This window comes from Salmo salar, chromosome 13 (genome assembly GCF_965601325.2).
Source record: "Salmo salar chromosome 13, fSalSal1, whole genome shotgun sequence".
NCBI lineage: Eukaryota > Metazoa > Chordata > Actinopteri > Salmoniformes > Salmonidae > Salmo > Salmo salar.
The window spans coordinates 91671856-91696572 of NC_138303.1; the positions used below are offsets into that span (position 1 = coordinate 91671856).

At 43.4% G+C, this 24717-nt stretch overlaps 1 protein-coding gene across 1 annotated transcript in view; it reads right to left on the reverse strand.

The window, feature by feature from the left end:
• The window catches only part of LOC106568095 (protocadherin-1), a 141532-nt gene that overhangs the window by 25385 nt on the left and 91430 nt on the right, over positions 1 to 24717 (reverse strand). Inside the window, exon 4 of the mRNA XM_045692359.1 lies at positions 4524 to 4743. Coding sequence (XP_045548315.1) covers positions 4524 to 4743 — 220 coding nt within the window. The remainder of the gene's footprint in view (positions 1 to 4523; positions 4744 to 24717) is intronic.

Sequence of the window (24717 nt, forward strand, 5' to 3'; positions counted from 1 at the left end):
CATAGTTAGTACAAGTGTCTAGACAGGCCACATTGACATTTTAAGTTTCTCATTATTTATAATAATATTATATAAAAAAAAATCTTTAAATGACTTTTGAAATGCATTTCTGAATTAAATAGTTTAAAAGCCTATAGTTTTGTTACTTAAACTGTTCAAAGCCCAAATATGACAAATGTATTATTCAATTGTCAGTAGTTTCTGTATAGTACTGTACTTAGTCTTTCGACACATAGTGTAACAGGTTTTATTTTCAAGAATCAAGTCAAAATTATCTGATCTTAATCATTTTTGGTATATTGATTGCCTGGACCAATATACACTGAACAAAAATATGAACCAAAATACACTGCTCAAAAAAATAAAGGGAACACTAAAATAACACATCCTAGATCTGAATGAATGAAATAATCTTATTAAATACTTTTTTCTTTACATAGTTGAATGTGCTGACAACAAAATCACACAAAAATAATCAATGGAAATCCAATTTATCAACCCATGGAGGTCTGGATATGGAGTCACACTCAAAATTAATGTGGAAAACCACACTACAGGCTGATCCAACTTTGATGTAATGTCCTTAAAACAAGTCAAAATGAGGCTCAGTAGTGTGTGTGGCCTCCACGTGCCTGTATGACCTCCCTAGAATGCCTGGGCATGCTCCTGATGAGGTGGCGGATGGTCTCCTGAAGGATCTCCTCCCAGACCTGGACTAAAGCATCCGCCAACTCCTGGACAGTCTGTGGTGCAACATGGCGTTGGTGGATGGAGCGAGACATGATGTCCCAGATGTGCTCAATTGGATTCAGGTCTGGGGAATGGGCGGGCCAGTCCATAGCATCAATGCCTTCCTCTTGCAGGAACTGCTGACACACTCCAGCCACATGAGGTCTAGCATTGTCTTGCATTAGGAGGAACCCAGGGCCAACCGCACCAGCATATGGTCTCACAAGGGGTCTGAGGATCTCATCTCGGTACCTAATGGCAGTCAGGCTACCTCTGGCGAGCATATGGAGGGCTGTGCGGCCCCCCAAAGAAATGCCACCCACACCATGACTGACCCACCGCCAAACCGTTCATGCTGGAGGATGTTGCAGGCAGCAGAAGGTTCTCCACGGAGTCTCCAGACTCTGTCACGTGTGAACCTGCTTCATCTGTGAAGAGCACAGGGCACCAGTGGCAAATTTGCCAATCTTGGTGTTCTCTGGCAAATGCCAAACGTCCTGCACGGTGTTGGGCTGTAAGCACAACCCCCACCTGTGGACGTCAGGCCCTCATACCACCCTCATGGAGTCTGTTTCTGACCGTTTGAGCAGACACATGCACATTTGTGGCCTGCTGGAGGTCATTTTGCAGGGCTCTGGTAGTGCTCCTCCTGCTCCTCCTTGCACAAAGGTGGAGGTAGCGGTCCTGCTGCTGGGTTTTTGCCCTCCTACGGCCTCCTCCACGTCTCCTGATGTACTGTGTTGTCTCCTGGTAGCGCCTCCATGCTCTGGACACTACGCTGACAGACACAGCAAACCTTCTTGCCACAGCTCGCAATGATGTGCCATCCCGGATGAGCTGCACTACCTGAGCCACTTGTGTGGGTTGTAGACTCCGTCTCATGCTACCACTAGAGTGAAAGCACCGCCAGCATTCAAAAGTGACCAAAACATCAGCCAGGAAGCATAGGAACTGAGAAGTGGTCTGTGGTCACCACCTGCAGAACCACTCCTTTATTGGGGGTGTCTTGCTAATTGCCTATAATTTCCACCTGTTGTCTATTCCATTTGCACAACAGCATGTGAAATTTATTGTCAATCAGTGTTGCTTCCTAAGTGGACAGTTTGATTTCACAGAAGTGTGATTGACTTGGAGTTACATTGTGTTGTTTAAGTGTTCCCTTTATTTTTTTGAGCAGTATATATACAGTATATTGGTCTAGGCCAGTGGTTCACAAACTTTTTATAGTCCCGTACCCCTTCAAACATTAAACCTCCAGCTGTGTACCACCTCTAGCATCAGGGCTAGTGCACTCTCAAATGTTGTTTTTTTGCCATCATTGTAAGCCTGCCACACACACACTATACAATACATTTATTAATCATAAGAATGAGTGTGAGTTTTTGTCTCAACCCAGCTAGTGGGAAGTGACAAAGAGCTCTTATAGGACCAGGACACAAATAATAATATAATAATCAATAATTTTGCTCTTCATTGAACCATCTTACATATAAAATTGTGAATAACTCACCACAGAGTAATGAAAAGGGTGTGCATGGAAGGATGCACATAACTCTGCAATGTTGGGTTGTATTGGAGAGAGTCTCAGTCTTAAATCATTTTCCACACATAGTCTATGCCTGTATTTAGTTTTCATGCTAGTGAGGGCCGAGAATCCACTCTCACATAGGTACATGGTTGCAAAGGGCAGGATACTCTGGCAGTGGCTTCTGATTAAATTACATTTTCACAGAACCGCTTGTTGCAATATCGATGAGGCTGTCTTGTTCAGTAAGTGGACTGGAGGTTGGGCATGAAAGGGATAATGAATCCAGTTGTTTGTGTCATCTGTTTCTGGAAAGTACCTGCGAAATTGCGCACCCATCTCACTCAGGTGCTTTGTTATATCACATTTGACATTGTCCGTAAACTTGAGTTCAGTTAAACACAAAAACTCATACATTGATGGAAAGACCTATGCGTTGTCCTTTTTATTGCAGACAGAGAAGAGCTCCAACGTCTTAATCATAGCCTCAATTTTGTCCATCACATTGAACATAGTTCCAGAGAGTCCCCGTAATCCTAGATTCAGATCATTCAGGAGAGAAAAAACATCACCTAGATAGGCCAGTCGTGTGAGAAACTTGTCATCATGCAAGTGGTCAGATAAGTGAAAATTATGGTAAATAAAAAAATCTTTAAGCTTGTGTCAATACTTTGCCCCTTGATAACCAGCACACCAGCACACAGTATGTTGTAAGAGCATTACATGGTCACTGTCCATATCATTGCATAGTACAGAAAATACAGGAGAGTTCAGCGGCCTTGCTTTAACAATTTCCACTGTAGTGTTCAAAACATCTTTCAAGCTGTCAGGCATTCCCTTGGCAGCAAGAACCTCTTGGTGGATGCTACAGTGTACCCAAGTGGCGTTGGAAGCAATTGCTGCACGCGCATTACCACTCCACAGTCTCCCTGTTATGGCTTTTGCGCCATCAGATACCACCAAAGTCCATTTGATGTCACAAAGCTGTCCAGTGCTTAAAAATATCCTCTACTGTTGTCCTGGTTTCCAGAAGAGGATGTCTTCCTTAATTTACCCCCCATAAACGTAACGGACAAATACCAGGAGCTGTGCCAAGCCCGCCATGTCTGTTGACTCATCCAGCTGTGACGCATATAATTCACTGGCTTATATGAGAAGCAGTAATTGTTTCAAAATATCTACTCCTATGTCCCTGATGAGTTGTGAAATAGTGTTGTTTGATGAAGTCATTGTCTGTATAGTTTTTTGGGGCCTTTTCCCCCAACATTGTCCCAACCATATCCGCGGTAGCACAAAGAATTAAGTCTTCCACAATAATATGGGGCTTGCCTGTATAAATATTATTAAGATCTGATCATGTGAACATGTACTCACACGACTTGATTCATGAAATGTGTAAAAAACAGTAACCCCATTCGTCCAAAGACTAAATATAGTACAATATCAAAAACTCACATTGTAGACAAACGCTTTGCCCAACTTAAAACAGTCAGATTTGTCAATCAGTATGCTCAGAGAACAAAGGACGTTTTTTATTTCCGTTAGGGACATGTTTGGGTTAAGGACCTATGGTTCTTATTACGGGTGCATGGATGATCTTGATAGGGTTATCACTCTTTACTATGGGTAAAAGTTTTTCCATGGACCTAGACATCTGTGTGTATTATGCATAGTGCACAGCTTATATGGATTTAGTATTGTTGTTCGAGCACTGTATACGGTACATAGCAAAGGGAATGCATATCTCTAGATCTGGAACACCTAGCTACATTTGGCTGCAGAGAGAAAGCTTGGCGTAAGGAGGGGGAAATGTTTACGACAAACACACTGTTGTCAACCCAGATACTCCATTAGTCTGTTTTTTAAATTAGCACGCTTGTGTGAGAGGGTCATTAGGAATGACTTAGAGCTCAGAGAGGAGAGCAGAGGGGCTGCTGAGGTAAAAGACAGAGACACTGAATGCTGACTCCACAATACATAGATCTATCAATCTATCTATCTGCCCCAGCAGCCAAAACAACAGCTAACATATCAATACAACACTCTGCAAACAAAACACACATCACAGTCACTAACACTGTCGTCACATCACCACCCTTTAACAAACAATCAAACAAACACACACACACACACACACAGCACAAACAAACACATCCCCACCTCAGGTCACAACCCTGAACCGAAACACGAAACACTTTACAAACACCAGACTACCAACTACTATTACATACAACACACACTGAAACTCACAGAGAATACAGGATCGTACCATTTTCAGGGTGCTCCATTTCCCCAATGCTGCCGTCTGGGGTGGTCCTCTCGTAGTGATCCTCAGGCAGGGTCAGGGGCCCGATACGGGGGCCAGACGATGACTTACTGCTGGGCGTCTCTGACTCCTCCAGGCCGCTGTCATAGTAACTGTGCTGAGATGCATCCTGCAGATCCTGCACCGGATTGGCTGTGGAGAATGTCACTCTGCGATGGGGGAGCTGAAATCAGAAAATATCTCCATCAACATAAAAGTCTAAGATAAACCTTCTTAATAGAGGAATTTCCCCCTTGCAAAGATCAGTTTACTAAATGGCCAGTCGCCATATTCAACAATGGAAAGATGACTACTCATGGCCCACACACAGTACACTCCCCCACCCACGCACACGAACACCCCTCGTAAAACTGAGGAAACGACTGGTATAGCAGAAAAGGCCTTATTGCCTATTCTGTGCTGCTGAGAGCTTGTGGTAGAGATCAATAACCCAGGTCTGTACTCCACTCTCCCCTTCTCCATCTTCCTCTGTTCTCTTAGGCAGAACATATCCATTTTAGCAGCAATTGGAAGCAATATGCTAGTCCTTTTAGCACATATACAGGAACCATTCAGGACTGCTTTTAGAGTGTTCATAGAGCTATCAACACTGGGTTGTTAATCAAGCCTACCGGACCACTAATGCTCTCAGGATGGTTTTATTATTATCAATAATTTATTATCTATCAACCGTTAATTTGCTCTTCCTCTCTGTTTCATTCATTCTTTCTTTCATTCACAATCAGTACTTCCTATTTGTATTCTGAAGTGTGGCCCCACATACACTGCACTTCTCCCACATGGCCCAGTGCAAATGGTCATGGCCATACAAAAAGCCCACGGATAACATTTGCCCGGGACAATTAAGTGAGCCTTAGTCATCAATTTAAATCTAACTGAACGAGATGCTTTCTACCTATGCAGACACGTTATAAAAACTCTCTATGTATGTGTGTGTATATGAACAGTATGTGTTTGTGAGTGTGTGTTTGAATGTGTACGTATGTGTCTTAGGGCATAACATGTGTTTCCTCCCTTAATTACATTATTGGGGGGGGGGGGGGGGGGGGGGCGGCAGGTAACCTAGTGGTTAGGGCATTTGGCCTCGGAGATTTTGCTAGTCCAAATCCCCGAGCTGACAAGGTAAAAATCTGTCATTCTGCCCCTGAACAAGGCAGTTAACCCACTGTTCCTAGGCCATCATTGTAAGTAAGAATTTGTTCTTAACTGACTTGCCTAGTTAAATAAAGGTTAAATAAAAATACTAATAAATATCTGTAATAAAAACATGCACGCCACACTTTTGGTGCAAGTGACATTATTTTATCTACTGTGAAAAATGTGCACATCACCCTTTGTGGAGAATTGCAAATGGAATTGCTTGATCTACTGTATGAAAGAATACCATGCCTCATGAAGAATGCAAATTGCATTGTTTGATCTATGTTAAGGCCTACACGTACCTTGCAACTTGGATATAATGTACTTAGTATACAGACTTTTATTGGGACGTGGGTTAGCATTGTTATTGTGATATTTCAATCAAGCCGGTTATTGCTTTACTACAACGGACCGAGGTAATGGTATTCTCAAGGAGAACTCTCAAACTGTGAGTAAGGGTATCCTAAGCAGACACATTACTATTTAAATATAGGGTGCATTTAGTTGTTTAACTATGGATTCTTGCTAAAACTGCTCCTGTAGGCATTGCTCCAGAGTCAGCATTTCCCTGGGTAGGCTATGTATGGTAGACTGGGAGGCTTGGGCTACGCAGATGGGAAATAAGATTAATTTTTAGTCAGAACACAGCTACTCCACCAGGGCTGGAGTGGGTACAGAGAGGAGACAGAGGGGGCATTGCGCTGGCAGTCGGGGTCAATTCTGAGGGCTAGAGGCGACTTGGAGGAGATTGTATAGGACTAGAGGCTGGAAACTCAAAGAATTGGATCTGGGGATGGGGCTTAAGCAAAATCAGAAAGAACTGTATGTGGTGCCGAAGAGGATGGCTGACGTCTTCCATGCTCCTAACCAATTGTGCTATTTTGTTATTTTTTTTGCGTTGTTTGTAAATTATTTTTTTACTTATTTTGTACAGAAATTTGCTACTACCATTGCTTATGACCAAAAATAACTTCTGGACATCAGAACTGCGATTACTCACCACGAACTGGAAGAAGCTTTTTCCTTTAACGAGTCCAACTAGAAGGATATACTGCTCTCCCGGGAACAGGCCCAAATCCCCGCAATTTGCGTGAAGACGAAGGAACAGGGGACGCAGATCGGGCTGCCTTCTGAGAATCTGAAGGCGAGCGAGTAAACTCCCACTTCCATCCGTCCTACTTGCTAACATGCAATCATTAGAAAATAACATTGATGACCTACGATTACGATTATCCTACCACCGAGTCGTGGCTGAACGACTGCACAGATAATATAGAGCTGGTGGGATTTTCAATGCACCGGCAGAACAGAGAAGCTATGTCTGGTGGGAGTGTGTGTCTTTTTGTCAATAACAGCTGGTGCGCGATATCTAATATTAAAGAAGTCTCGAGGTATTGCTCGCCTGAGGTAGAGTACCTTATGATATGCTGTAGACCACACTATTTACCAGGAGAGTTCTCCTCTATATTATTCATAGCCGTCTATTTACCACCACAGACCGATGCTGGCAGTAAGACCGCACTCAACCAACTCTATAAGGCCATAAGCAAACAAGAAAATGCTCATCCAGAAGGGTGCTCCTAGTGGCCGGGGACTTTAATGCAGGCCAACTTAAATCAGTTTTACCAAATTTTTACCAGCATGTCACATGTGCAACCAGAGGAAACAAAACTCACACAATTACTCCACAAACAGAGATGCATACACTGCTCCCCCCGCCCTCCATTCTGACCATAATTATATCCTCCTGATTCCTGCTTACAAGCAAAAACTAAAGCAGGATGTACCAGTGACTCGCTTAATATGGAAGTGGTCAGATGACGCAGATGCTACACTACAGAACTGTTTTGCTAGCACAGAATGGAATATTTTCGGGGATTCATCCAATGGCATTGAGGAGTATACCACCTCAGTCATCGGCTTCATCAGTGAGTGCATCGATGACGTCGTCTCTACAGTGACCGTACGTACATATCCCAACCAGAAGCCATGGATTACAGGCAACATCCGCATCGAGCTAAAGGCTAGTGCTGCCGCTTTGAAGGAGCAGGACACTAATCTGGACGCAATATACGAAATTCCGCTATGCCCTCAGACGAACCATCAAACAAGCAAAGCGTCAATACAGGACTAAGATTGAATCCTACTATACCGTCTCTGACACTCGTCAGATGTGGCAGGGCTTGAAAACTATTATGGACTACAAAGGGAAACCCAGATGCGAGCTGCCCAGTGATGTGAGCCTAACAGACGAGCTAAATGCTTTTTATGCTCGATTCAAGGCAAGCAACACTGAATCATGCATGAGAGCACCAGCTGTTCTGGATGTCTGTGTGATAATACTCTTGGTAGCCGATGTGAGCAAGACCTTTAACCTGTTGGGGCTAGGGGGCAGTATTTTCACGGCTGGATAAAAAAACGTACCCGATTTAATCTGGTTACTAATCCTACCCAGTAACTAGAATATGCATATTATATATGGATAGAAAACACCCTAAAGTTTCTAAAACTGTTTGAATGGTGTATGTGAGTATAACAGAACTCATTTGGCAGGCAAAACCCTGAGACATTTTCTGACAGGAAGTGGATACCTGATGTGTTGAATTACCTTTAAGCCTATGCCATTGAAACACACAGGGGCTGATTAATGTTTTGGCACTTCCTATTGCTTCCACTAGATGTCACCAGCCTTTAAGTGTTTTGAATCTTCTACTATGAGATCTGACCGAACAAGAGCCTTGGAACGGTGATGGCCGATTAGACTCTGGCGCGCGAGGTCATGTTGGGTACCCTCGTTCCAAAACGTTTTAAAAGAGAATGCATTCGTCCACCTTGAATATTATTCATGTTCTGGTTAAAAAAGGCCCTAATGATTTATGCTATACAACGTTTGACATGTTTGAACGAACGTAAATATATTTTTTCCCCTCGTTCATGAAGTGAAGTCCGGCGGGCTTAGATCATGTGCTAACAACACGGAACTTTTTGGACATAAATGATGAGCTTTTTTGAACAAAACTACATTCGTTATGGACCTGGGATTCCTGGAAGTGACATCTGATGAAGAGAATCAAAGGTAATGGATTATTTACATAGTATTTTCGATTTTAGATCTCTCCAACATGGCCCTTTGTCTGTATCGCAAAGCGTATTTTTCTGGGCGCAGTGCTCAGATTATTGCAAAGTGTGATTTCCCAGTAAGGTTATTTTTAAATCTGGCAAGTCGATTGCGTTCAAGAGATGTAAATCTATAATTCTTTAAATGACAATATAATATTTTACCAATGTTTTCTAATTTTAATAATTTAATTTCTGGTGCTGACTTGACTGCCGGTTATTGAAGGGAAACGATTTCCTGAACATCAACGCCATAGTAAAACGCTGTTTTTGGATATAAATATGAACTTGATAGAACTGAAAATGCATGCATTGTCTAACATAATGTCCTAGGAGTGTCATCTGATGGAGATTGTAAAAGGTTAGTGCATCATTTTAGCTGGTTTTATGGTTTTGGTGACGCCTGTCTTTGAATTGACAAAACATTACACACAGCTATTGTCAATGTACTCTCCTAACATAATCTAACTTTATGCTTTCGCCGTAAAACCTTTTTGAAATCGGACAACGTGGTTAGATTAAGGAGATGTTTATCTTTCAAAGGGTGTAAGATAGTTGTATGTTTGAAAAATTTGAATTTTGACATTTATTTGGTTTCAAATTTGCCGCTCTTGAAATGCACCTGCTGTTGATAGGGTGCACCACGGGTGGCACGCTAGCGTCCCACATAGCCCCAAGAGGTTAAACAGGTCAACATTCACAAAGCCGCTGGGCCAGATGCATTACCAGGACGTGTACTCAAAGCATGCGCGGACCAACTGGCAAGTGTCTTCACTGACATTTTCAACCTCTCCCTGACTGAGTCTGTAATACCTACATGTTTCAATTAGACCACCATAGTCCCTGTGCCCATGGAAGCAAAGGTAACCTGCCTAAATGATTATTGCTCCGTAGCACTCACGTCGGTAGCCATGAAGTGCTTTAAAATGCTGGTCATGTCTCACATCAACAACACCCGGATACCCTAGACCCACTCCAATTCACATACTGCCCCAACAGATCCACAGATGACGCAATCTCAATTGCACTCCACACTGCCCTTTCCCACATGGACAAAAGGAACACCTATGTGAGAATGCTGTTCATTGACTACAGCTCAGCGTTCAACACCATAGTGCCCACGAAGCTCATCACTAAGGTAAACACCTCCCTCTGCAACAGGATCCTGGACTTCCTGACGGGCCGCCCCTAGGTGGTAAGGGTAGGCAACAGCACGTCTGCCACGCTGATCCTCAACACTAGGGCCCCTCAGGGGGGTGTAGTTAGTCCCCACCTGTATTCCCTGTTCACCCACGACTGTGTGGCCAAACACGACTCTAACACCGTCATTAAGTTTGCTGACAACACAACAGTGGTAGACCTGATCCCCGACAACGATGAGACAGCCTATAGGGAGGAGGTCAGGGCACTGGCAGTGTGGTGCCAGGACAACAACCTCTCCCTCAATGCGAGCAAGATATAGGAGCTGATCGTGAAATACAGGAAAAGGCGGGCCAAACAGGCACCCATTAACATCAACGGGGCTGTAGTGGAGCGGGTCGAGAGCTTCAAGTTCCTTGGTGTTCACTTCACCAACAAACTGTCATGGTCCAAACACACCAAGACAGTTGTGGAGGGCACGACAAAAACTTTTTCCCCTCAGGAGACTGAAAAGATTTGGCAATGGTCCTCAGATCCTCAAAAGGTTCCATAGCTGCACCATTGAGAGCATCCTGACCGGTTGCACTACCGCCTGGTACGGCAACTGCTCGGCATCTGACCATAAGGCACTACAGAGGGTAGTGCGTACGGCCCAGTACATCACTGGGGCCAAGCTTCCTGCCATCCAGGACCTATATAATAGGCGGTGTCAGAGGAAATACCATAAAATTGTCAGAGACTCTAGTCACCCAATTCAGAGACTGTTTACTCTGCTACCGCATGGCAAGCGGTATCGGAGCGCCAAGTCTAGGACCAAAAGGCTCCTTAATAGCTTCTACCTCCAAGCCATAAGACTGCTGAACAGTAAATCAAATGGCCACTGGACTATTACATTGATTGCCCCCTTCCCTCCATTTGTCTGTATACTGCTGCAACTCGCGGTTTATTATCAATGCATAGTCACTTAGCCCCTACCTACATGTACAAATTACTTCAACTAACCTGTACCCCCACACACTGACTCGGTAACGGTACCCCCTGTATATAGCCTCGTTATTGTTATATTATTGCGTTGCATTTTCAAATTTTTGTATTAATAAACTCAGCAAAAAAAGAAACGCCCCTGTTTCAGGACCCTGTCTTTCAAAGATAATTTGTAAAAATCAAAATAACTTCATAGATCTTCATTGTAAAGGGTTTAAATAATGTTTTCCATGCTTCTTCAATGAACCATAAACAATTCATGAACATGCACCTGTGGAATGGTCGTTAAGACACTAACAGCTTACAGACGGTAGGCAATTAAAGTCACAATTATGAAAACCTAGGACACTAAAGAGGCCTTTCTACTGACTCTGAAAAACACCAAAAGAAATAGGCCCAGGGTCCCTGCTCATCTGCGTGAACGTGCCTTAGGCATGCTGCAAGGAGGCTTGAGGACTGCAGATGTGTCACGTCCTGACCAGCAAAGGGAGTAATTGTATTATAATTTGGTCAGGACGTGGCAGATGGGTATTTGTTTTGTATGGTTTAGGTTGAGTGTGAATTTTGTAGGGGTGTTTGATTTATTATTTCCGGGTTTTGGTTTATGTTTTGTATGTCTAGGTTCATTCTAGTTCTTTGTATTTCTATGTCTAACCTCTATGGGCTAGGTGGGACGCATATGACTATTTTACAGCTATTTAAAGACAAGACTCTCGTTAATCTAACCACACTGTCCGATTTCAAAAAGGCTTTACAACGAAAGCAAAACATTAGATTATGTCAGCAGAGTACCAAGCCAGAAATAATCAGACACCCATTTTTCAAGCCAGCATATAATGTCACCAAAACCCAGAAGACATAAACCCAAACCACAGCTAAATGCAGCATTCACCTTTGATGATCTTCATCAGATGACAACCCTATGACATTATGTTATTCAATACATGCATGTTTTGTTCAATCAAGTTCATATTTATATCAAAAACCAGCTTTTTACATTAGCATGTGACGTTCAGAACTAGCATACCCCCCGCAAACTTCCGGGGAATTCGCTAACATTTTACTAAATTACTCACGATAAACGTTCACAAAAAGCATAACAATTATTTTAAGAATTATAGATACAGACCTCCTCTATGCACTCGATATGTCCGATTTTAAAATAGCTTTTTGGTGAAAGCACATTTTGCAATATTCTAAGTACATAGCCCAGGCATCACGGGCTCGCTATTTAGACACCCGGCAAGTTTAGCACTCACCATAATCATATTTACTATTATAAAAGTTTGATTACCTTTTGTTGTCTTCATCAGAATGCACACCCAGGACTGCTACTTCAATAACAAATGTTGGTTTGGTCCAAAATAATCCATCGTTATATCCGAATAGCGGCGTTTTGTTTGTGCGTTCCAGACACTATCCGAAATAGTAAAGAAGCGTCGCGCGCATGGCGCAATTCGTGACAATAAAATTCTAAATATTCCATTACCGTACTTCGAAGCATGTCAACCGCTGTTTAAAATCAATTTTTACGACATTTTTCTCGTAGAAAAGCCATAATATTCCGACAGGGAATCTCCTTTTCGGCAAACAGAGGAAAAAATCCCAAAGGCGGGGGCGGTCGGGTCACGCGCCTAAGCCCAGTGTCCCTTGATCGGCCACTTGAGAAAGGCGATAATGTGTTTCAGCCTGGGGCTGGAATGACGACATTCTGTTTTTTCCCGGGCTCTGAGCGCCTATGGACGACGTGGGAAGTGTCACGTTAGAGCAGAGATCCTTAGTAAATGATAGAGATGGAAAAGAAGTTCAAGAAATGGTCAGACAGGCCACTTCCTGTAAAGGAATCTCTCAGGTTTTGACCTGCCATTTGAGTTCTGTTATACTCACAGACACCATTCAAACAGTTTTAGAAAATTTAGGGTGTTTTCTATCCATATGTAATAAGTATATGCATATTCTAGTTACTGGGTAGGAGTGGTAACCAGATTAAATCGGGTATGTTTTTTATCCAGCCGTGTCAATACTGCCCCCTAGCCCTAACAGGCTAAGTAATTGGGTGTTGGACTCTCAATTGGAGGAGGGTGTTTTCTGTTGCCTCTGATTGAGAGTCCTATATATAGGTTTGTGTTTTGGTTGTAGTTTGTGGGTAGTTGTTTTTGCATTGCGTTGTATATAGCCTGCAAAACTGTTCCTGTCAGTCATTGTTTCTTGTTTTTTCGTGGTGTTCACATTTAAATAAAATATGATGAGCACGCAACCCGCTGTGTATTGGTCCACTTTTTCCGACAGCAATTTCTCCATATCTTCAGATGAAGAGGAGCATGACAGAACTACCCACCACAAAAAGACCAAGCAACGGAGGAAGTCTGGTGAGGACCAGAGAACACGGCTGGTAAGGGAGCCCGAGAGGCAGCCCCAATAATTATTTTGGGGGGAGCACACGGGTAGTTTGGCTGGGCGAGGATTGAGCCCCAGGCCAAATCGCCATACTGTTTTTGGGCGACATATGACTGGACAGGTCCCGTGCTTAGGGGTGATGGGTGCTGTGGCGAGGCCGGGTATTTTCCGTCCGGAATGCGCAGTACCAGCGCCCCGCATGTGCCAGGGGAAAGTGGGCATCCAGCCAGTAGGGGTGATGCCAGTCCTGTGCTCGAGACCGCCAGTGCGCCTCTACGGTCCAGTGTTTCCCGCTACACGCACTAGCCTTGAGGTGCGTGTCTCCAGGCTGGCACGTCCAGTACCAGCCCCACGCATCAGGCTTCTAGTGCGTCAGCCCAGCCTCGGCAGTCTGGAGCCGCCAGAGCCGCCCGCCAGTCTGGAGCCGCCAGAGCCGCCCGCCAGTCTGGAGCCGCCAGAGCCGCCCGCCGGTCTGGAGCCGCCAGGGCCGCCCGCCGGTCTGGAGCCGCCAGGGTCACCCACCAGCCCGGAGCCGCCAGGGTCGCCCACCAGCCGGGCGCAGACAGGGTCGCCCACCAGCTGGGCGCAGCCAGGGTCGCCCGCCAGCCGGGCACAGCTAGGGTCGCCCGCCAGCCGGGCGCATCAAGAATCGCCCGTCAGCCGGGCGCAGTCAGGGTCGCCCACCAGTCCAGGGGCCAGGGGCCAGGGGCCGCACCTTTGGGGGGGGTACTGTAACGCCCTGGCCATAGAGAGGGCTTTTTTGTTCTTTATTTTGGTTAGGCCAGGGTGTTACATTGGGTGGGCGTTCTATGTTCCTTTTTCTATGTTTTTGTATTTCTTTGTTTTGGGCCGAGTAGGGTTCCTAATCAGAGGCAGCTGTCTATCGTTGTCTCTGATTAGGAATCATACTTAGGCAGCCTGTTTTCCTTTGGGGTTTTGTGGGTAGTTGTTTCTGTTGTGTGGTTTGCACCGACAGAACTGTTGGCATTCGTTTGTGTCTTATGTTCAAGTGTTATGTATTATTAAAATTCAATATGAACACTCACCATGCTGCATCTTGGTCCCCTCTTCCAGACGATCGTTACAAGATGTCCGTACTGTGAGACTCCTAAGACAGCACTGAAGAGACAGGATGGACAGCTGATCGTCCTCGCAGTGGCAGACCATGTGTAACAACACCTGCACAGGATCGGTACATCCAAACATCACACCTGCGGGACAGGTACAGGATGGCAACAAAAACTGCCAGAGTTACACCAGTAACACACAATCCCTCCATCAGTGCTCAGACTGTCCGCGAGAGGCTGGACGGAGGGCTTGTAGGCCTGTTGTAAGGCAGGTCCTCACCAGACATCACCGGCAACAACGTCGCCTATGGGCACAAACCCACCGTTGCAGGAAAAAAAAGTGCTCTTCTCGAGTTGCGGTTTTGTCTCACCAGGGGTGATGGAGATATCCTCCTCCCTCATGTGGTACCCTTCCTGCAGGCTCATCCTGACTTGACCCTCCAGCATGACAATCCCACCAGCCACACTGCTCGTTCTGTGTGTGATTTCTTGCAAGACAGGAATGTCAGTGTTCTGCCATGGCCAGCGAAGAGCCCGGATCTCATTCCCATTGAGCACATATGGGACCTGTTAGATCGGAGGGTGAGGGCTAGGGCCATTCCCCCCAGAAATGTCCGGGAAATTGCAGGTGCCTTGGTGGAAGAGTGGGGTAACATCTCACAGCAAGAACAGGAAAATCTGGTGCAGTCCATGAGGAGGAGATGCACTGCAGTCATTAATGCAGCTGGTAGACACACCAGATACTGACTGTTACTTTTGATTTTGAACCACCCGTTGTTCAGGGACACATTATTCCATTTCGTCACGTCTGTGGAACTTGTTCAGTTTATGTCTCAGTTGTTGAATCTTGTTATGTTCCTGCAAATATTTACGCATGTTAAGTTTGCAGAAAATAAACTCAGTTGACCGTGAGAGGACGTTTCTTTTTTGCTAAATTTATATATATTTTTTATTTGGTAAATATTTTCTTAACTCTTATTAAACTGCACTGTTGGTTAACCTGTTTGGGATAGGGGGCAGTATTTTCACGGCCGGATAAAAACGTACCCGATTTAATCTGGTTACTACTCCTGCCCAGAAACTAGAATATGCATATAATTAGTAGATTTGGATAGAAACCACTCTAAAGTTTCTAAAACTGTTTGAATGGTGTCTGTGAGTATAACAGAACTCATATGGCAGGCTAAAACCTGAGAAGATTCCATACAGAAAGTGTCCTGTCTGACAATTTGTCATCCTTCTGTAGCATCTCTATCGAAAATACAGCATCTGTGCTGTCACGTGACATTTTCTAAGGTTTCCATTGGCTCTCAGAAGGCGCCAGAAAGTGTAATGGGGTGTCTGCAGTCTCTGGGCTAAGAACAGCAGGAGTATTTGTTAGTGGTCAGGCTGGGAACAGTGACACTGGAGATGCGTGTCCACGAGATTACTCAATTTTTTTCTTTCAGCCTTTGAACGAATACAACGTCGCCCGGTTGGAATATTATCGCTATTTTACGAGAAAAATAGCATAAAAAATTATTTTAAACAGCATTTGACATGCTTCTAAGTACGGTAATGGAATATTTTGAATTTATTTGTCACGAAATGCGCTCGCGCGTCACCCTTCGGATTGTGACCTGAACGCACGAACAAAACGGAGGTATTTGAATATAACTATGGATTATTTGGAACCAAAACAAAATTTTTTGTTGAAGTAGAAGTCCTGGGAGTGCATTCTGACGAAGAACAGCAAAGGTAATCCAATTTTTCTTATAGTAAATCTGAGTTTGGTGGGTGTCAAATTAGCTAGCCATGATGGCCGGGCTATGTACTCAGAATATTGCAAAATGTGCTTTCGCCGAAAAGCTATTTTAAAATTTGACACTGCGATTGCATAAAGGAGTTCTATATCTATAATTCTTAAAATAATTGTTATGTTTTTTGTGAACGTTAATCATGAGTAATTTAGTAAATTCACTGGATGTTTGCGGTGGGTATGCTAGTTCTGAACATCACATGCTAATGTAAAAAGCTGTTTTTTTATATAAATATGAACTTGATTGAACAAAACATGCATGTATTGTATAACATAATGTCCTAGGAGTGTCATCTGATGAAGATCATCAAAGGTTAGTGCTGCATTTAGCTGTGGTTTTGGTTTTTGTGACATATATGCTTGCTTTGAAAATGGCTGTGTGATTATTTTTGGCAGGGTACTCTCCTGACATAATCTAATGTTTTGCTTTCGCTGTAAAGCCTTTTTGAAATCGGACAATGTGGTTAGATTAACGAGAGTCTTGTCTTTAAAATGGTGTAAAATCGTTGATTGTTTGAGAAAATTGAATTGTGGTATTTTAGTTGGTTTTGTATTTCGCGCCGTGCGATGCCATTGGCTGTTGGCTAGGGGTTCCGCAGGCGGAACGGCATTCCGCCTGCGAAACGTCTGTCCTTAACACGTTTTAAGCATTTAACGGTAAGGTCTACACTTGTTGTATTCGGCACGTGACAAATATACTTGGATTTGATGTGAGTATCTGATAATCTGATTGTTGTCATATAGAATGATCAGGATTTGATCAATGTCACATGGAATGGTCATGATAGGAGTGCAAGAGAACATAGAGATGGGATTTGTCAGAATTAGAGGGTTTGAGTCCCAGACTGTGGAGTTGCTTGACCTGGCACAGTAGAGTGTAAATGATGCCCTGTAGCCAGTAGCTGGCTGATGGAACAGACTGGGATCAGTATGTTCCTCTCACTTTAGGTGTGGTCTGATAAGAAGTGCTGCTCTAATGGAAGGAGAGACATTCTCAGCTCAGCATGGGCCAGGGAGGCTGGTGGGAGATCTTTTTTGTATGCAAGTTCATTCACACCATTACTCCTGTATCCTGTCATATGAAATGGTGATAACAGTGAGATTCGTCATTAGATGTGCCACCTACATTCACACTCGCTGAGGCTGGCTGCAGTAATGCATGGTAGCACTGTGACAACATTATGGCATTTCAAGGCCGGTGCACTCGTTAAGTGCATTTCCTCGGCATAGAAAGGGTTTCCCATGGAGAGTAAGGTATTCTCAGGGACAGTGAAGAGCATGAATACTATACAATACCTTACTGAATCTAGCCATTTACTTGCTCCTTCTCTCCTCTCTTTCCATATAATGGGGCCCCTCCCTCCATATCCCTTTACATAAGTGAAGGTTTCTCTTCCTTTGTCCTAACACGTGTCATGACGTGGCCCTTTCTTGGTGTAGATTGTGGCTTCCCCCCTCTCTCACTCTCTCTCTTAAACCCAGGTTTTGTTATCTAAGGTCATAAATTCCTGGCAGAGACTTTCTCCCCCTGGTCATGCAGAAAGAGAGGGAGAGAACACAGAGAGAGAACAAAGGACTTCACTTGGCCAAACTCCTAAATCCCCCAAAATGGGATAATTAAACATTCTTTCTACTTTTAAGAATGTGGGAATGATCCGTGGACACTTAAGGGACAGTTATGTTGAGTGTGTTTCATTTGGTGATCTCATGAAGGACAGGAACCACACATAACTATCAGGGATCTAGGTACGACCCAGATGCAGACTGTCGAAGTAACAATGTTTATTGTAGCAACAGGGGCAGGCAAAGATAGGTTAAGGTAGGCAGGGGTCAAAAATCCAGGGTAAGGCAAAGGTACAGGACAGCAGGCAGATTCAGGGTCAGGCAGAGTTCAGTAATCCAGAGGTGGAGCAAAGGTACAGGATGGCAGGCAGACTCAGGGTCAGGCATAGAGGTCAGGCGGGCAGGTACAGGGTCAGGACAGGCAAAGGTCAAAAACCAGGAGGACGAGGAAAGAGAGGCTGGGAAAATGATAGGCACTGACAGGAAAAACACTGGTAAGCTTGAACGAACAAGAAGAACTGGCAACAAACAGACAGACAGAGAACACAGGTATGAATGCACAGGGGATAATTGGGAAGACGGGCGACATCTGGAGGGGGGTGGAGACAAGCAAAAGGACAGGGGCAACAGATCAGGCTGTGACAATAACGGTATCTCTTAAAGTGTACATTTCCCAGCTGTCAGGTTTACATCTAAATATTGTGAAACGTATGTGATTAAACATTAAACTATTTGTGAAAAGATGTAATGTGATGTTAAACTTCTAAATTAGAGTATGGATTTTCATGAAGATTAACTAGTCAGTGGCCACGCCCATGTGAGCGTAGACATTACGTTGGCATCATGGAACCGACCTTTCCTACTGAAACGTATTAAACCTACTCTTGATTAAATTCACACCAGACCATGCAAACCCCGGTGTATGCTAAGGTTGCAAATGGTTGAATTTCTAAGACCAAAACATACCGGGTGATGCTGGTGTGTGAAGTGGCTTAAACTAAAACTCTACCAAAGGACAAGACTATAACATGTGGAGCATTGGCTACACGGCCGGAAATTGTTAAACTCTGAGACTATCGATTCACTCCAGAATAAGTGAGAAATTGTAGATGACACGAATTACTAGACTGCAGCTACAAATTACATAAACCTAGGATGAGAATACCGACAACCGCCGAAGCATCTATCTATGAGAACATATTTGAATGGTACTCTGAAGTATCCATTCTAACCACCTACAACCACGAAAGACTGTGACTTCAATGAAAGTTTACCAGAGACTCTGATGAACCCTACAGGATGATCGAGGATTCCAACAGAGAAGACAACAACGACATACGGACGTAAATATATATACATTGCAATTATTCTCGAATGAGCGTCCGTTCATGGGCAAAGGATTAACATTTCAATTAATATAATTATAGACTGTGTGTAATGAGTCAATTTGTCTTTCCCACTCTTTCTCAGTCCCAGTCACCCTTTCCCTTTGTCTACCAAGCTGTCATATCTGCTTATCCCACTAGGGACTTTCCTGTCATTGTTTGTTTGTTATGTATTTCTGTGATTATTTAGTTACTTAGCCTCTCTAGGGTAGGTGGCACCAAATCGTCCCACCTACGTAACAGCCAGTGTAATCCCGTGGCGCGTTATTCAAAAACCTAAAAAATGCAAAAACTTCAATTTTTCAAACATATGACTATTTTACACCATTTTAAAGACAAGACTCTCGTTAATCTAACCACACTGTCCGTTTTCAAAAAGGCTTTACAACGAAAGCAAAACATTATGTCAGCAGAGTACCCAGCCAGAAATAATCAGACACCCATTTTTCAAGCTAGCATATAATGTCACATAAACCCAAACCACAGCTAAATGCAGCACTAACCTTTGATGATCTTCATCAGATGACAACCCTAGGACATTATGTTATACAATACATGCATGTTTTGTTCAATCAAGTTCATATTTATATCAAAAACCAACTTTTTACATTAGCTTGTGACTAGCATTCCCACCGAACACTGCCGGTGAATTTACTAAATTACTCACGATAAACGTTCACAAAAAGCATAAGAATTATTTTAAGAATTATAGATACAGAACTCCTCTATGCACTCGATATGTCCGATTTTAAAATAGCTTTTCGGTGAAAGCACATTTTGCAATATTCTCAGTAGATAGCCCGGCATCACAGGGCTAGCTATTTAGACACCCAGCAAGTTTAGCACTCACCAAAGTCAGATTTACTATAAGAAAAATGTTATTACCTTTGCTGTCGTCGTCAGAATGCACTCCCAGGACTTCTACTTCAATAACAAATGTTGGTTTGGTTCAAAATAATCCATAGTTATATCCAAACAGCGGCGTTTTGTTCGTGCGTTCAAGACACTATCCGAAAGGGTAAATAAGGGTGACGAGCATGGCGCAATTCGTGACAAAAAAATTCTAAATATTCCATTACCGTACTTCGAAGCATGTCAACCGCTGTTTAAAATCAATTTTTATGCCATTTTTCTCATAAAAAAGCGATAATATTCCGACCGGGAATCTGCGTTTAGGTAAACAGAGGAAAGAAAATAAAGCATTCGGTCGACTCGGGCACACGCCTAAGCCCATAGTACTCTGATCAGCCACTTGCCAAAAGCGATAATGTGTTTCAGCCAGAGGCTGCCTCGATATCGTTCAGCTTTTTCCCTGGCTCTGAGAGCCTATGGGAGCCGTAGGAAGTGTCACGTTAGAGCAAAGATCCTCAGTCTTCAATAAAAAGAGCCAAGATGAAACACAACTTCTCAGACAGGCCACTTCCTGCATGGAATCTTCTCAGGTTTTGGCCTGCCATATGAGTTCTGTTATACTCACAGACACCATTCAAACAATTTTAGAAACTTTGGAGTGTTTTCTATCCAAAGCTAATAATTATATGCATATTCTAGTTACTGGGCAGGAGTAGTAACCAGATCAAATCGGGTACGTTTTTTATCCGGCCGTGTCAATACTGCCCCCTAGCCCTAACAGGTTAATAATGTGTCATGTAATTATCTTTAGTAAAGTTAGTAAATAAATAATTAAATTACAAAAGGGAAAATAAATAAACATAAATATGGGTTCTATTTACAATGGTGTTTGTTCTTCACTGGTTGCCCTTTTCTTGTGGCAACAGGTCACAAATCTTGCTGCTGTGATGGCACACTGTGGTATTTCATCCAGTAGATATGGGAGTTTATCAAAATTGGCTTTCTTTTCTAATTCTTTGTGGATCTGTATAATCTGAGGGAAATCTGTGTCTCTATGGTCATACATTTGGCAGGAGGTTAGAAAGTGCAACTCAGTTTCCACCTCATTTTGTGGGCAGTGTGCACATAGCCTGTCTTCTCTTGAGAGCCAGGTCTGCCTTTGGCGGCCTTTCTTAATAGCAAGACTATGCTCACTGAGTCTGGTCAGTCACAGTGGTCAGGTATTCCGCCACTGTGTACTCTCTGATTAAGATCAAATTATATTCTAGTTTGCTCTGTGTTTTTGTTAATTCTTTCAAAATGTGTCAAGTAATTATCTTTTTGTATTCTCATGATTTGGTTGGGTCTAATTGTGTTGCTGTCTTGGGGCTCTGTGGGGTCTGTTTGTGTTTGTGAACAGAGCCCCAGGACCAGCTTGTTTAGGGGACACTTTTCCAGGTTCATCTCTCTGTAGGTGATGGCTTTGTTATGGAAGGTTTGGGAATCACTTCCTTTTAAGTGGATGTGGAATTTAACGGCTCTTTTCTGGATTTTGATCATTAGCAGGTATCGGCCTAATTCTGCCCGGCATGCATTATTTGGTGTTTTCCTGAGGATATTTTTTTAGAATTCTGCATGCAGTCTCAATTTGGTGTTTGTCCCAGTTTGTGAATTCCTGGTTGGTGAGCAGACCCCATACCTCACAACTATGAAGGGCAATGGGTTCTATAACTGACTAAAGTATTTTTAACCAGATCCTAATTCGTATGTCAAATTTGATGTTCGTGTTGATGGCATTGTCTCTCAGCTTGTTCAAAGCTTTGTGGAAGTTACCTGCGGCGCTGATGTTTAGGCTGAGGTATGAATAGTTTTTTTGTGAGCTCTAGGGCAACGGCGTCTAGATGGAATTTGTATTTGTGGTCCTGGCAACTGAGATTTACTGTCAGGACCCAGGTCTGGCAGAATCTGTGCAGAAGATCTAGATGCTGCTGTAGGCCCTCCTTGGTTGGTAACAGAAGCACCAGATCATCAGCAAACAGTAGACATTTGATTTCAGATTCTAGTAGGCCGGGTGTTGCATACTGGTCGTGCCCTCACCAATTCGTTAATATAGATGTTGAAGAGAGTGGGACTTAAGCTGCGTCCCTGTCTCACCCCACTGCCCTGTGAAAAGAAAGGTGTGTGTTTTGTTGCCAATTTTAAGCGCACACTTGTTTGTGTACATGGATTTTATAATGTTGTATGTTTTTCCCCCCAAGACCACTTTCCATCAATTTGTATTGCAGACCCTCATGCCAAATTGAGTCAAAGGCTTTTTTGAAATCAACAAAGTACGAGAAGACTTTGCCTTTGTTTTGGCATGTTTGTTTGTCAATTAGGGTGTGCAGGGTGAATATGTAGTCTGTCGTACGGTAATTTGGTAAAAAGCCAATTTCACATTTGCTCAGTACATTGTTTTCACTGAGGAAATGTACGAGTCTGCTGTTAATGATAATGCAGAGATTTTCCCAAGGTTGCTGTTGACGCATATCCCACGGTAGTTATTGGGATCAAATTTGTCTCCACTTTTGTGGATTAGGGTGATCAGTCCTTGGTTCCAAATATTGGGGAAAATACCAGAGCTAAGGATGATGTTAAAGAGTTTAAGTATAGCCAATTGGAATTTGTTGTCTGTATATTTTATCATTTCATTGACAATACCATCAACACCACAGGCGTTGGGTTGGAGGGTTTGTATTTCTTGGGTTGGAGGGTTTGTATTTTGTCCTTTAGTTCAATCAATGTAATCAAATGTTATTGGTCGCGTACACATGGTTAGCAGATGGTAATGCGAGTGTATCGAAATACTTCTGCTTCTAGTTCCAACAGTGCAGTAATATCTAACAAGTAATCTAACAAATTCACACTGACTACCTTATACACACAAATGTAAAGGGATGAATAAGAATATGTACATATAAATATATGGATGAGCGATGGCCGTGCGGCATAGGCAAGATGCAGTAGATAGTATGAGATGAGTGATGTAGGATATGTAGACATAATTAAAGTGCCGTTATTTAAAGTGACTTGTGATACCTTTATTAAATCCATTTATTACATTTATGAAAGTGACCAGAGATTTGAGTCTGTATGTTGGCAGCAGCCACTCTGTTAGTGACGGCTGTTTAACAGTCTGATGGCCTTGAAATAGAAGCTGTTTTTCAGTCTCTCGGTCCCAGCTTTGATGCACCTGCTCTGACCTTGCCTTATGGATGATAGCGGGGTAAACAGGCAGTGGCTCGGGTAGTTGTTGTCCTTGATGATCTTTTTGGCCTTCCTGTGACATCGGGTGCTATAGGTGTCCTGGAGGGATGTCTCTCTGGAAGGCAACTTGTGCCCTAATTTCGTCCACCTTGTTGTCTTGAGATAGGACATTGGCGAGTAATTTGCTCGGAAGCGGTGGATGGTGTGCTCGCCTTCTAAGTCTGACCTGTAGGCCTCTCCTGCGGCGACAGCGTTATTTTGGGTCGGCCTCTGGGATTAGATCCCATGTCCAGGGTGGAGGTCTGAACAAAGGATCCACTTCGCGAAAGTCGTAATTGGAAAATCCAGTGGGTTCGGGTAGTCTTTAATATTTGATTCTAAGATTTGTATTTGATCATGTATATGTTTTTGCTGTTTGTTCTTTGTTATAGGACCAAAAAGATTGGAGAAGTGGTTGACCCATACATCTCCATTTTGGATAGATAACTCTTCATGTTGTTGTTTGTTTAGTATTTTTTCCTAATTTTCCTTGAAGTGGTTAGCGTCTATGGATTCTTCAATTACATTGAGCTGTTTTCTGACGTGTTGTTCCTTCTTTTTCCGTTGTGTAGTTCTGCATTGTTTAGTAATTCACCATAGTGAAGGCGTAGACTCAGGTTTTCTGGGTCGCTATGTTTTTGGTTGGATATGTTTCTCAATTTCTTTCTTAGGTTTTTGCATTCTTCATCCAACCAAATGTCATTGTTGTTCATTTTCTTCAGCTTTCTGTTTGAAATTTTTTGATTTGATAGGGAAGCTGAGAGGTAAAATATACTGTTTAGGTTTTCTACTGCCCCTGTCCCCCTCCCTCCCCCCTCTGCTTGTTGTCCCAGCCTCCTGCCCCCCTCTCTGCCTCCTCTGCTTGTTGTCCCAGCCTCCTGCCCCTGTCCCCCTCCCTCCCTCCTCAGCTTGTTACCCCAGCCTCCTGCCCCTGTCCACCCCTATCTGCTTCTTGTCCCTGCCTCCTGACTCTGTCCCCCTCCCTCCCCCCTCTGCCTCTTGTCCTCTAGTTTTCTGGTAGCTGTGTCTCATTGATAAGCCTGGATTATTTGAAGACTCCAGTTTCACACTGCTTGCCTCCAAGCTATTTCACCTACAGTACAAACACAACTATATGATAGAGAAAGAGAGAGGGAGCAAGAGAGAAAATGAGAGGGGTTTGTGGTGGTAACAGAGGAGACAGGAGTGAAATAGAAAATAAAAACAGAACCGTATGCAATTCTTTCGCTTCTGCTTCACTTTCTATGATTTTATGCTTGCTGCATCTCTTCAGAGGTGCACTCCTTCATTGTCATATTTGTTCGTGTAGCTCATTTTTCCTGTGCTCTCCTCCATGAATTCAGAGGAAGCGGCTCATTGATCCACGCGTACACGCCCAGAGTGCCAGAGCCACAGCGCACTCACAACACTCTACAACTAACTGGTAATGC